A 14,299-nucleotide genomic window follows, 5' to 3' on the forward strand; every position below is an offset into this window, starting at 1 on the left:
CAGCAAATCAGCCAACATCTGTTGAAAGAACAGACAACATAACATTTTGGCTATAGATCCTTCTTCAGATCTAAAACACAAGGTGTATAGATATTAATATAAATCAGAAAAGGGGCAGGAGGTAAATACATATATATTAGTACTTCTTTCAGTCTCTAATGCTTTGATCCTGAAGAAGGATCCACACCCAAAATATTATTTAGTCTGTTCACTCTATAGCTATTGACTCACCTGCAATGCTTCCAGCATTTATTGTTTCAGTATACGCTTCCTATATATGCACTTAACAGTATAAATTTCTTATAACCGTGGCCACTGCATTTACAGGTCCATGTACATTACAAAAACAACTACACGATCAGGAATAATATATTGAAACCTGGGGTGTAAAATTCTCCACTCACTTTTCACAAACAACTAGAATTATTTTTTTCAAATCACAATACTTGAGCACAAATAGAATTTTGAATTACAGCAATGGCCAACGCAAGAATTATTTTGTATCTAACAATTATTTGCAGCTTTCACCACAGAACATTTTCTGTTACGGTCAGCCCAATATGGTTACAAAGCATATTCAAGCACCTCTACAACTATTACATTCAATGAGACACAAAACTGGATCATAGAGTCATAGAGTTATACAGCACGGATAGAGGCCCTTCGGCCCATCGTGTCCGCGCCAGCCGTCAAGCCCAGTCTACTCTAATCCCATATTCCAGCATTTGGTCCGTAGCCTTGTATGCTATGGCATTTCAAGTGCTCATCCAAATGCTTCTTGAATGTTGAGGGTTCCTGCCTCCACAACCCTCTCAGGCAGTGAGTTCCAGGCTCCAACCACCCTCTGGGTGAAAAAGTTCTTTCTCAAATCCCCTCTAAACCTCCCGCCTTTTACCTTGAATCTATGCCCCCTTGTTATAAAACTCTCAACGAAGGGAAAAAGCTCCTTAGTATCCATCCTATCTATGCCCCTCATAATTTTGTACACCTCAATCATGTCCCCCCTCAGCCTCCTCTGCTCCAAGGAAAACAAACCCAATCTTCCCAGTCTCTCTTCATAGCTGAAGCGCTCCAGCCCTGGTAACATCCTGGTGAATCTCCTCTGCACCCTCTCCAAAGCGATCACATCCTTCCTGTAGTGCGGCGACCAGAACTGCACACAGTACTCCAGCTGTGGCCTAACCAGTGTTTTATACAGCTCCATCATAACCTCCTTGCTCTTATATTCTATGCCTCGGCTAATAAAGGCAAGTATCCCATATGCCTTCTTTACCACCTTATCTACCTGTTCCGCCGCCTTCAGGGATCTGTGAACTTGCACACCAAGATCCCTCTGACCCTCTGTCTTGCCTAGGGTCTTCCCATTCATTGTGTATTCATTGGATCATATCTGAGATGCATGACAGTTATGAGTATTTTAGGATAATCCTGGCAATTCAGAAAAGAGAGCTCCAAATTCATAATAAATTATTAAATATTTTTGTCGTAACAACTGCCACATTTAAAGAGAGCTGCTCATCCACATGACGTAATGACGGACAACTTGTACAGAAGAAAAATAAACAATCCTGCACCAGTGTGCAGAGAAAACAACTGATCCTGGGTCTCCGAGTCACTTGCCTTTACACCACAATCATAATAGTCTCATTTTTTTTTAGCCATTTAGATTAATGCCCTTATTTTTCTACCATTTCTCTAACTATTTTAATTTAGTCTCATTATATTATATTTCTACTCCTTCTCATTCTCAACAATAAATCTGAACAAAACTATCTTAGCTTTTTATGCCTTTGTTAAGAAGGGCACTGATACTGGTAATTGCTGCAAAGAAAGTTTCTCTGGTCCTTGGCCAGTCTCAGTCTCTCGCTCTGCTCTCCTCTCCTCTCCTCTCACCTCCCTCCCTCCTCACTGTTCTCTTCCTCTTCCTGTGCTCATGTCTTTCTCTCCTTTTTATTTTTCAATCTCTTCCTCCACTCACACATTATTCTTCTAGCTCCAATTATTTTTCACTTGCTCATTTCTCCTTTTTGTTTCTTCACCAATTTTTTGTTCACTCTACTTTCTCCAACATTAGAGCTGTTATATAGGGAGCAGGGCTTCAAAAAGACAGTTTCAAAAAATTAACAGGAGTAGGGAATTTCTGTACAGCAGATCCTAAGCTTCCAGTGGAATTTCTAAACTTTGCATGAAAATTAATCTTTAAAAAATAATGATCTGTACAATATTGCTTTGACATCAGAATATAGAATACTCTGTGTTTAAACTTAAAAGAATTTTTCAACAAAGTATATCCCTTTAAACTCCTGATGCTATTCCTAAGCATGAGCGTAAAGGGTCAAAGTGGATATCACGTAGATTTCTTTTAAAAAATTCATAAAGCAAAAGCTCCTTTCAAAAAAGTATTTCATTTAAATAGAATTGTTCAGTCATGCGTGAATGAAATGCCAGTTCTACCTAGCTTGTAAAAATACTGACTTCTTCAATAACTTGTTTCAAATTGAAGCCTTTACTGTCACTTTGCAGGGATTGTTAAAAAATGACAGTAAGTGAAACTGACCTGAAGACAAGCCAAAGTTGCACTCCCCCCCCAACCATCCTTAAGATTATGATTCTTGCTAGGGTATTCATGGCACTGGTAGGCCTCCAGGCCCTCCTGCAAATTCCTGAATGAACCTAGTCAGTAGGTGTAAGCAGGCTATTTCACCATGGTGGCATCACAACCAAGCTGATCCTCTCCTCACCCAACATGATCACAGAGGCACACTTTCCACCAGATACTGATCAAGAGCTGGAAACCTAGATGGTTCCCCCACCTCTCTCCCCTCCCTCTCTTGTAACTCAGCTGGAGGCCAACTCAAGCATTCTTGGCTCAGATCAGCTAACTTTGCATAAACTAGGGATCAGACTTGGAACCCTCTAACCTGAACGCCCCAGTACATCAAGTAGTGCATTACTAATTAAGCCACAAAGGGAAGCTAAAAAAACTTTATTCACGCACTAAAACAGTGTGAACTTGGAATTTATAGTATTTAAATGTTATTGAGCTCAAAACTGAAGAGAAGTCCGTGCAAATTAGTTCTGTAGAATTATAGAAAACTGGACAACATAGCAGTAATAGCCAGATTAATGGAGCAGAATGTTTGTTGAAACAAAATTTCACCCAAGGAACATCTTGCGTAGTCTGAAAAGTATCTCTGTAGAAAAAGAATAAAGAAAGAATACATAAAGAAAGGATCTGCATGGTCTTGAAAAACTGTCTGGACCTTAAAATAAATGTTATTAAATTACTAGTGAAGAGAAGAGACAATGACTTCCAATTTGATCTGGCTTGGTTTTGTAAATTAATTTGTTACTGTTCAGTTATTAAAAGAAAAGGTACAATCACCCAAATGATACCAAAACACAAAATGTAATGGATCAATGGTACATTTAACCAAAATCATTCTTTCTTTAACTCAATTTGCCCAGTTGAGTGAAACTTTCCATCATTTAAGGTGATTGGCAAAAGAACCAAAAGCGACATGAGGAAAAAGGTTTTTAACGCAGTGAGTAGTTATGATCTGGAATGCACTGTCTGAAAGAGTGGTGGAAGCAGAGTCAATCGTGGTTTTCAAAAAGAAATTGGATAAATACTTGAAGGGAAAAAATTTACAGGGCTACGGGGAATGGGACTAACTGGATTGTTCTTACAAAGAGCTGGCACGGGCTTGATGGGCTGAATGGCCACCTTCTGTGCTGTAACCATTCTATGTCAGAAGTTGAAACAATTCCAGACTTAGTATCTGACCCTTCTCCTTGGCTAAGACAATGTAACCTGGGACATATGGCACCAGTCACTAAATTATATCACTGTTTGGTGTGAATTTATTGCAGATAAACCAGATTCATCATAGCACTACAAAATAATCTTGAATTAATCATGAATTAAAATCTCAAGAAGAGTAAAGTAATGAAACCTCAAAGAATATTTTTCTTCAGCTGGCAGGCCCCAATTCAGTCCATATCTGTCTTCCACCCCTTCCTTTTACCCAAAATGTGAGTCAAAGCCTTGAAGTCATTAGTCTCATAATAAAGCAGCATTAAACCCAAAAATCTACTAATTTATTACATAACATTGTAGCTTTAATACTCATTACAAAAACCTTAATTAAATATTCTGATTTGAGATCCCAGGCCGCTCGAATGTCGCTAAGTGCCGGACCTGCCAGAGAAAGCTGGCATCAGGCAGTATCGAGGTCAGATGAGGCCCAGGAAGGATCAGAAGGAGCTAGCATTGCCAAAAACTACAGAGAAAGAAAATAATGCTATAAATGCAGAAAATTGGGTAGTTTAAAGCAATAGAAGCAATGTCATAGTAAAACAAGTTCAGAAAGCGACAAAAACCTGATGACCTTGAGGACTCCCAGGACTCAGGGTGCAGGGAATCCTGTTTGCAATGTATCTAGGAACATAGAAAAAGGAGTAGGCCATTTATTCCCTTGAGCCTGTTCTGCCATTTAATAAGATCATGGCTGATCTGTACCTCAACTCCATTTACCCACCTTTGATTCATATCCTTCAATACCCTTACCTAATAAAAAAAAAAATCCATCCATCTCAGTCTTAAATTCCAATTGACCCAGCATCATCAGCCTTTGGGGGGGGGGGGGGGGGGGGGAAAGAGAGTTCCACATTTCCACTACCCTTTGTGCGAAAAAGTGCTTTCTGATTTCACTCCTGAATGGCCTAGCTCCAATTTTAAGATTGAGCCCCCTTGTTCTGGATTGCCCCACCAGAGGAAATAACTTCTCTGTAACTCTATCTAATCTTATCATTTTAAGCACCTTTATTAGATCACCTCTTAACCTTCTAAACTCAAGGTAATACAGCCCATGTTTGTGCAACCTGTCTTCATAATTTAACCCTTTAAGTTACAGTATAATTATGGTGAATTTGCACTTTATCTCCTCTAAGGCTAATATATCCTTCCTGACATGTGATTTCCAGAACTCCAGATGAGGTCTGACCAAGGCTCTGTACAATTGAAGCATAACTTCCCTCCCTTAGTATTCCAACTCTCTTGAGATAAAGGCCAACATTCCATCAGCCTTTTTGGTAACTTTTTGTACCTGTGCACTACCTTTTAGTAATTAGTGTACCTGGACAACAATATCCCTTTGCTCCTTCACAGTTTCTAGAGTCTCACCATTTAGAAAATATTCGATTGGTTTTTCTTGGATCCAAATTGCATTACCTCACATTTCCCCACATTGAACTCCATATGCCACAGTTTTACCCACTCACTTATTCTGTCTATGTCCCTTTGTTTCTTCCTGCTCCCATCTACACAACTTACTGTTCCTCCTAATTTAGTGTCTCTGCAAACCTGGATAGACAACTCTTTATTCCTTCATTCAAGTCATTAATCTATGTGATGAAAAGCCGAGGCCCCAATACAGATCCCTGGGGAACACCACTTGTCACATTCTGCCAATCAGAGTACATCTTGTAGGTTTTCAGAAATCTTTAATCAATGCTTTAATTAATGATTACTAACCATGAACAATAAGGCCCGATTCTCCATTCTGGTTATACAGACGAAATGCTTCCTCCAGCTCCATGTGAGATGAAACAGTGCATGGGTCCCCTATAAACAAGAATACAGAACAAAATCAGTGAGGCTCCTGCTAGCTAAGAATGCAGTGTCACATTGGTTTGGCAGATAAATATTTTCTTTACTTCTGTAACAATCCAAGAAACCTACGTCACACCTGAAAACCACCCGATGGATTTTCAAACCATTCTGTATTGAATTTTGTAACCACTTCCATTGGAGTAGAGAAGGCGAAGAGGTGATTTAACAGAGGTTTTTAAAATTATGAAGGGTTTTGATAGAGTGAAGGAAAGACCATTTCCTCTGCTTCAGCACTGTCCAACAGAAATTACTGACTTGCCACAGGTGTGGCTACAGTGACACTTTTAACTGTATGCACTAATTTTAGTAGAAAATACCTTACATACACTCACACAATACAGGTAAGTGTACTTCACATGTCTACATTTACTTGAGAAACATCTATTACCATTCAGTAACCAAGGAAGTAAAACATTAAAAAAAAAATCAAAAAACAAACACTCACACACTCTGCTTTTTGTCTTACCAAAGATACAAAAAGGTTAAAGTGTTCATGCATATGACATGGAAATATGACTACTGAGATCACACGCCCAATGATGCTGTCTATTAATAATTTTTTTTATTTACTGATCAGAAATGCAATTAGCCACATCTGGATTCCCAATTATCCACATGCTAGTTAGACAAATCAGTTCTAGTTGGAGAGTCAGTAATAAGAGGTCTCGTGTGTAAAATTGGTTGCTGAGAGAGTAAGGAGAGGGGTTGAGAGAAATTTCTTTACTCAATTGTTGGAGCATGGACTGTCTTGTCACAATGAATAGTTGAGGCAGAGACCAGTGAATCTTATAAGGGGAGACTAGTTAAACATCTGAAGGGCAAAAAGATATAGGCCCATGGGGAGAAAGCAGGGTAGTCAGAGTGGTTTTAGACTGCTCAGACATAAAAAAAAAACAGCACAGACATGGGCTGAATTGTCTCTTTCCGTGCTGGATTTGTAAAGATCTAAAAACTCCCCTTTCAGATACTTTAAGGATGATGATCCATTTCAACACCACTCTCATATTTTCACTCAAACTAATGAAATCCTTCAGCTGCAACTCATTTATACCCCTACTTTTCCTTTAGTCCTGACTTTAGGACCTCCATAGTGAACCTTAGTCAATTAGCAGGACCAAGCAATTGTTTTCTGTAACATTAATATTTACTATTTGATGCATCAGATATTTGTAGTAATCGGAAAGAAAAAAAAAGTGTGTCGGGGGGGCAGGGGAACAAAGGGCTTTTCCTATCTTGTGCAAAAGTGGCTTGGCTAACTTTGCTCCAACTTTTCACCACTTCTCTTGGTGGTGGTGGTGGTGGTGGTGGGGGGGTGGAGGGTGGAGGGCTATCTTGACCCTGTTTAGATAATTCCTCCTAATCCCCTGCCTAAAATCAGCTGCACTTGTGTGCAGTCTGGTACAGCATATTGATGTGTCAAGTCACTGTGGTGTCCCAGAGTAGATTCTAAAATATTTTTGTACCTTACCCCCCTCCCATCCAATGTGCAAAATCCTGGGTGAGGGGGAAAAACAACAGCATTATACTGAGCTGATGAGAGTATTTTCCATAGTCTGGCAGCTCTGAATTGGCCCTTAGTAGAATTGCTTGCTGTATAATTATTTTCATATTGGGTCTCTGTCATATAAATGTCATAGATGTGGGCAAGAATGTAGGGCTGCAGTTTAGGACTTATCATGGTTCTGTTACTACTTGTTGTAATTTTTATGATTTTCTTTTCCCTTCATTATTCTCTGTACCATGCAGTTTTGCCAGCCAAAAAAGACTAGGGACCTGCTCCCAAGCTTCAGGTAATGATGCTGTATTGTCAACTGCTGGAAACTGCGTAAGACTGATATAAGGTGACTGATTTCTCATCCAATAGATTATTTATTTGTGTTCAGCATTCTTCTCTGTGGCACGGTTGAGATGAGAAGCCCATACCCTACTATTCAATAACACAGCACATAGCAATTACAATACATCGGGCATTTTCAACACATTTTTCACAACTTCAATTAAAGTAGAAATGAAAAGTAAATCTCCAAGGCTGGAAATCTGAAATAAAAATAAAATGCTTTAAATGAACAGCACATCTCTCTAGGCACCTAAAAATGAAAAGATAAGTTAATGCTTCAGCTGGGATCCTTGATCAGAATTGACAGCAAGGCAGGAGATTCTCTTTATAGGACTGACTAAAAGAAACAGAAGAGGAGAAAACAAATCGGTAGAGTTCAACAACATAGATATGCGACCTACTTTTACAATGGGGGAGCTAATGGATTTAAGAGCCCGCTATTAAATTTTGAAATGGAAGCAAGAGATATAAAGTGATGGAGATTATACAAAAGTAGCAAGTTTGCAGGATGCTTTTTGTTTTAAAGCTACTCTTTCAGTAAAACTTCATTTTGATCTCAAGCATAAAATGATCATTCCAACGAGGAATTCAATGGTGTAAAGCAATTAGCTTTCGACAGTCAAAACTACTTCAGTGAAAATATTTAAGATGACAGCTTTCATATAAACTATAATTTAAAAGATTTACATTTAATACATGAACAGCATTACAGGAAAATACACTACTCAAATAAGTATTCAACATTACATTTTAAAGTTGATTATTTGATCATTTTTAATTGTAACTCTACTTAAAAATTTATAATGCATTAATTGTGTCTTTTATCAAATACCAGACAATAGCCATAATACTACATTAGTTCTTGCTGAAGAAGATACAACTAACATGCCTATCAGCTCCCTCATGAATTTCACAGTATTAGGGGATCTCTTGGTGTTACACATGGCAAGTCAGAAAATATGTTTTATAATACCAGCCATACAGCCCAATAAATATATACACATTGCACATAGCACCTATTTTCTCTCTACGTCACACTTCTTGTATTACACTCTGGGGTTACATGTGTTTGTATGCTTATAGTTGATCAGCCCAAATTTCATATGCATAAAGCAACTACAAATCACAATCAGAAGAGGTATAGAATGTACAAATCAAAAAAAAGCAGCTGAATGCACGGCCACCAAAGGTGGAGCGATGAAAATCGGGGATGCACAAGAAGCCAGATTTGGAGAAGCACAGAGCTGGAGGAGGTTACAGAGATAGGGAGGGGCGAGGCAATGGAGGCATTTGAAAACAAGAATGAGAATTTTAAAATCGAGGTGTTGCTGGACCAGGAGCCAATGTAGGTCAGTGAGTACAGGGGTGAAGGGTGAATGGGACTTGGTGCTGGTTAGGATACAGGTAGCAGAGTTTTGGATGAGCTCAAGTTTACGATGGGTGCAATATGGGTCACTGGCCAAGAGAGCATTGGAACAGTTGAGTCTGGAGATAATAAAGGCATGGTTGAGGGTTTCAGCAGCAAATGAAGTGAGGCAGGAGCAGAGACGGGCGATGTTAAGGAGGTGGAAGAAGGTGGAATTGGTGATAGAGAAGTTGGAAGCTCAGCTCAGGCTCAAATAGGATGCCAAGGTTGCAAACTGGCTGGTTCAGCCTCAGACCGTGGCCGTGGAGAGGGATGGAGTCGGTAGCTAGAAAACTGAGTTTGTGGCGAGGACCGGAGACAATGGCTTCACTCTTCTCAATATTTAATTGGAGAAAATACTGGATGTTGGCCAAGCAGCGTGACAAATCAGAGACAGTGGAGGGGTCAAGAGAGGTGGTGGTGAGTTGGAGCTGGGAGTCGTCAGTGTATGTGTAACCTGATGTTAGTTTTCGGATGTCGTCGAGGGGCAGCATGTAGATGAAAATAGAAGGGAGCAAGAATAGATCCTTGAGGTCCTCCAGAGGAAACGGTGCAGGAGCAGGAAGAAAAGCCATTGGTGGAGATTCTCTGACTACAATTGGATAAATAGGAATGGAACCAGGCAAGGGAAGTCCCACCCAGCTGGACAACAGAGGAGAGGCGTTGGAGCAGGATGGTGTGGTCAACTGTGTCAAAGGCTGCAGATAGGTCTAAAAGGATGAGGAGGGATAGTTTAGCACGGTCACGGTGACATAGGCTGACAAATGCAGGAAAAACAACGAGATAGATTTACAATATGCATGAACAGTCAGCAAAATCTACTAATAAAGGAATATACAATGACTTTGCCACTAAGCTGAGCACTTATCACTAGAAATAAGATTTGTTACAAAGCATAAAAAATTCACAATCTACAAGAAAATTATAAACTTCTCAAAACAATAACATTCTGTGTCTTTAAAAATGCCTGTAACAATGTTTTCCATGTCTTGAGCTTATTCAGGTTCTCAGACCTATCCCTGTTATCTGAAGATGTGGAGATGCCGGTGATGGACTGGGGTGGACAAATGTAAGGAATCTTACAACACCAGGTTATAGTCCAACAGTTTTATTTGAAAATCACAAGCTTTCGGAGCTTACCTCCTTCGTCAGGTGACTTCACTCACCTGACGAAGGAGGTAAGCTCAGAAAGAATGTTATCTGAAGAGACTGAGGTTTGCAAGCTACAGCAGCCAGCTTGCACTTGTGCCTACAACTTCTACATTTTTTTTTGGATTACACTCAAGAAGCTCGACACCATCCAGGAGAAAGCAGCCCGCTTGATTGGCACCCCATCCACCACCCTAAACATTCACTCCCTTCACCACCGGCGCACTGTGGCTGCAGTGCGTACCATCCACAGGATGCACTGCAGCAACTCGCCAAGGCTTCTTCGACAGCACCTCCCAAACCAGTGACCTCTACCACCTAGAAGGACAAGAGCAGCAAGCACATGGGAACAACGCCACCTGCACGTTCCCCCCAAGTCACACACCATCCTGACTTGGAAATATATCGCCGTTCCTTCATAGTCGTTGGATCAAAATCCTGGAACTCCCTTCCTAACACAGCACTTCACCACACAGACTGCAGCGGTTCAAGAAGGCGGCTCACCACCACCTTCTCAAGGGCAATTAAGGATGGGCAATAAATGCTGGCCTCGCCAGCAACGCCCACATCCCATGAATGAATTAAAAAAGATTGACAGCAAAACTGCTCAGGGTGTGCGCCAGGACTTGATTGTAAGCCCAGGCCCTCTCCTCTACTCTACTCTACTGAGACAATGGAACATTTCTGAAAATGAAAACCCACAGAGAAATAACTTTTAGGGCAGTGAAAGCAATTTGAAATTGTTTTTTTTTTTGCGTAAAACATCGAAAGATAACAAAGTATGAATTTGCTTATTCTAAGATAATTTACCTAAAAAGATTATGTATGTTACTATAATTCAAGAGGTTGTACACAACGTCACATATTTGAGAAAGGAAACTGTAAACAATGATGTCACCAGTAGGCCGTTTTTAAGATGATTAAGCAGCCAAGAATGGATCCTTGGGATACCTCAAGAGGTGACAAGGCAGGGTTGGAAAGAGAAGCCGTTGTCAGAGATCAGATAGAAAGGAGTGGAACCAAGTGACATCAGTCCCATGGAGCTGGATAACAGAGGAGCGGCATGAGGTTGGTATGATCAACCAAGACTGCAGAGACTCAGAGATAATGCACCACTGTCACAGTGATTGACATTTTGGTGTTGTGGGAGGGGCAGAAGCCTGGTAGGAGGCATGCAAAACAGGGAGTTTCAGGAAAGATGGGCACAAATCTGCGAGGTGACAATACGTTCAAGTAACTTGGAAACGAAGCGAGGTTGGAGATAGGACATAAGTCGGTGAGCACAGAAGGGTTGGCTTGGCGGTGGGTTTTTTAGGGTGGGGTAATGGCAGCTGTTTTGAAAGGGAGGGAGACAGCGTCTGAAAAGAGGGAACAATTAACATTATCAGTTAACAAGAGGGCAAGAAGACATATCTTGAGATTATTAGAGGCTAATTACTGTTACTGAGGAAAGTTAAAACTGTTTAGTTGTGATTTGCTGCTGTTTTATGAATATGCCACTTCAGCCAGTCAAATACAAATGTGATGCACACTTAGATGTGGAAGAAATCCACCCCCCCCCACCCCCACCACCATGGTATTGCTCATGCTAGGTTAGATGGTATGCTGCCTTATAAAAAGGTAAACAATTTTACAACACCAAGTTATAGTCCAGATGGTATGCTGCCTTATAAAAAGGTAAACAATTTTACAACACCAAGTTATAGTCCAGCAATTTTATTTTAAATTATTTTAAATTTAAAATAAAATTGCTGGATTATAACTTGGTGTTGTAAAATTGTTTACAATTGTCAACCCTAGTCCATCACCGGCATCTCCACATTATAAAAAGGTAAGAGTATTATACAATGTATTGCAAAATATATTATTCTGCTACGGTGAAGCTTGGTCACTAAAATCACAAAGCCTATTTGTTAAGTAAACATAAAACAGGTCAGCCTTTAATTTTTACTTGGTATGGGGACTTTGAAGAAATTTGCTCATCAGTTTCAAGCTGCAGCTCAAAAGAACACAACAGTAGACAAAGCTGCTTTGAATTAGGTTTGTGGCTGGATATAGCAACTCACGTGAATATTGTACCAAATATGTCTCAAACGTAATGGAGCCCTCTTGAAATCTCAACAGATACAGCAGTCTTTTGGAATATTGTCCTCCCTTCATTTAAATTTTAATCTATCCTTTTACATGGCTTGACACAACCAGACAAATTTTTACAGGCTCATCAGTAAGGTTCACCAAATCACAGTCAAAGGTTTTTTTTTGAAGATGGTCTCTCTTTGCCACATACAATCTGCAGTCAAAAGGGCAGCAACACAACCTACTCCTCGGTCTCTACTTTCCAGCCAGCTGTTACAAGACGTGCATGCGCAACCGGCAGCAATTCCCTCCAATCTCTTCTTCCTTTGTGTGGCATCAATGGTAACTCTCATAGTATCACAGGGGTACAGCACAGGAGGCGGCCATTCAGCCCACCGTGCCTGTGCCAGTTCTTTGAAAGAGCTATCCAATTAGTCCCATTCCCCTGCTCTTCTCCATAGCCCTGAAAATTTTTTTCCCTTCAAGTATTTATCCAATTCCCTTTTGATAGTTACTGTTGAATCTGCTTCCACCACCCTTTCAGGCAATGCATTCCAGACCATTACAATTCGTTGCACAAAAATAAAGTTTCCTCATGTCGCCTCTGGCTCTTATGCCGATCACCTTGGGCTCGATGTTACCAGGCCTGCGGGTTTCCGGCGGGTTGGGTTTCGGGAGCGTGGTCAACACGCTCGGTGAAATTAGTGGGTTGCCCGCGCGATCGTAGCAGGCAACACACTAATAGGAATCAATTACCTGCTCCTCCGGGGTCCACGCTGCTGGTCTGCGCGTCGGGCGGGCTGCACATGCGCAGTACGATCTGTCAGCTGGAGGCTCTCTAGTTAAAGGGGCAGTCCTCCACTGACAGATGCTGCAACCAATGGAACAAATTTCAGCATGGAGCAGCCCAGGGGGAAGGCTGCTCCCAGTTTAATGATGCCTCACCCCGGGTATCATCAGATGGGGTGAGGAGGAGGGCGAAGACAGAGATCTTCCACCCGGCGGGCGGGAGGAAGTGGCCAGCCTCTGCCACCAAGAAGGCCTGGCTCGAGGTGGCAGAGGGGGTCACCTGCGCCACCAACATATCGCCCACCTGCATACAGTGCAGGAGGCGCTGCAATGACCTCAGTAGGTCAGCCACAGTGAGAACACGAAGTCTTTCCCCTACACTCCATCTGCCACAACACTGCCCCAACCCCACATCTCCTTTGGCACCGCCAACACTACTCTGTCACATCACCCCTCATACCCACTCAAACCCCATCCTCATCTTACCTCCACCTACTCACCTCGCCAGTACTCATCCTGCCACTAACACGCGACCCAATCCTCATACAATCTCATGGCTCTATCCCATACTCACCCTCTCGTGCATCTCCCTCACGGCCAGCCTCACTCAACCTGCTACCACCTGTGCTGCAGCCACAGGGCATGCATCACATATGTGCAGTAGGCAGCGTAAGGCAAATGTTTCGTGAGCATGAAGGGGGTGCACAAGGGTGTCGGAGGGTTTGCCATGGGTGTTACCTATATTGAATTTCAGAGCAACAAACAGCACACATTATATTGGCACCACCACTGCCATGTCTCCGCGAATCCTGTCTGTTGTGTCTAATAATGCCCGCTCCTGGGTATCACTATGAGGACCCACCACTGATGCCACCCATCGTGTTACTGCAGAGTAGGTGCAGGTGTATTTGCAGGGCTCTTCCGCGCAGACCACTGAGAGACATCGGCGGTGTAGCCGGCTGCACCCTGGAAGGATGCGGAGGAGAAGTTGTGGAGGGCAGTGGTGACTTTGGCAGCGACAGGTAAGCACTTGGTGCTGGGGCCAGCCAGGAGCAGCTCGGCATGAAAGAGCCTGCAGATCTCCACGACTACATGTCGAGCGAATCTGCGCCTCCGTGTGCACTGCTGCTCGGAGAGGTCCGGGGAGCTTCGCCTCGGTCTGTGGACCATGTGGCGAGGGTAGTGCCCTCTGCGATGCGTGTCTCTCTGCGGTAGCCCTCCCTCCTGCTGTGCAGGTGGGCGTGCAACAACACCATGTTGGGGGGCTCCACGTCTCTGCGGCGGACCGCGTGGACTGCAAGGCTGCTGGGGCTGGTCATGCTCTTCGTCCTCCGAGGGTGTCCACGCACCACCCATCTGGCAGGTGTTG

The 14,299-nt window shown here is 42.2% G+C and overlaps 1 protein-coding gene across 1 annotated transcript in view; it reads right to left on the reverse strand.

Moving 5' to 3' along the window:
• prkcz (protein kinase C, zeta) overlaps nt 1-14,299 on the reverse strand; it is a 377,802-nt gene that overhangs the window by 335,018 nt on the left and 28,485 nt on the right. The window contains exon 3 of the mRNA XM_067970242.1: nt 5,537-5,626. Coding sequence (XP_067826343.1) covers nt 5,537-5,626 — 90 coding nt within the window. The remainder of the gene's footprint in view (nt 1-5,536; nt 5,627-14,299) is intronic.

The sequence above is a fragment of the Heptranchias perlo genome, chromosome 32, assembly GCF_035084215.1.
Source record: "Heptranchias perlo isolate sHepPer1 chromosome 32, sHepPer1.hap1, whole genome shotgun sequence".
In the NCBI taxonomy this organism is placed as follows: domain Eukaryota; kingdom Metazoa; phylum Chordata; class Chondrichthyes; order Hexanchiformes; family Hexanchidae; genus Heptranchias; species Heptranchias perlo.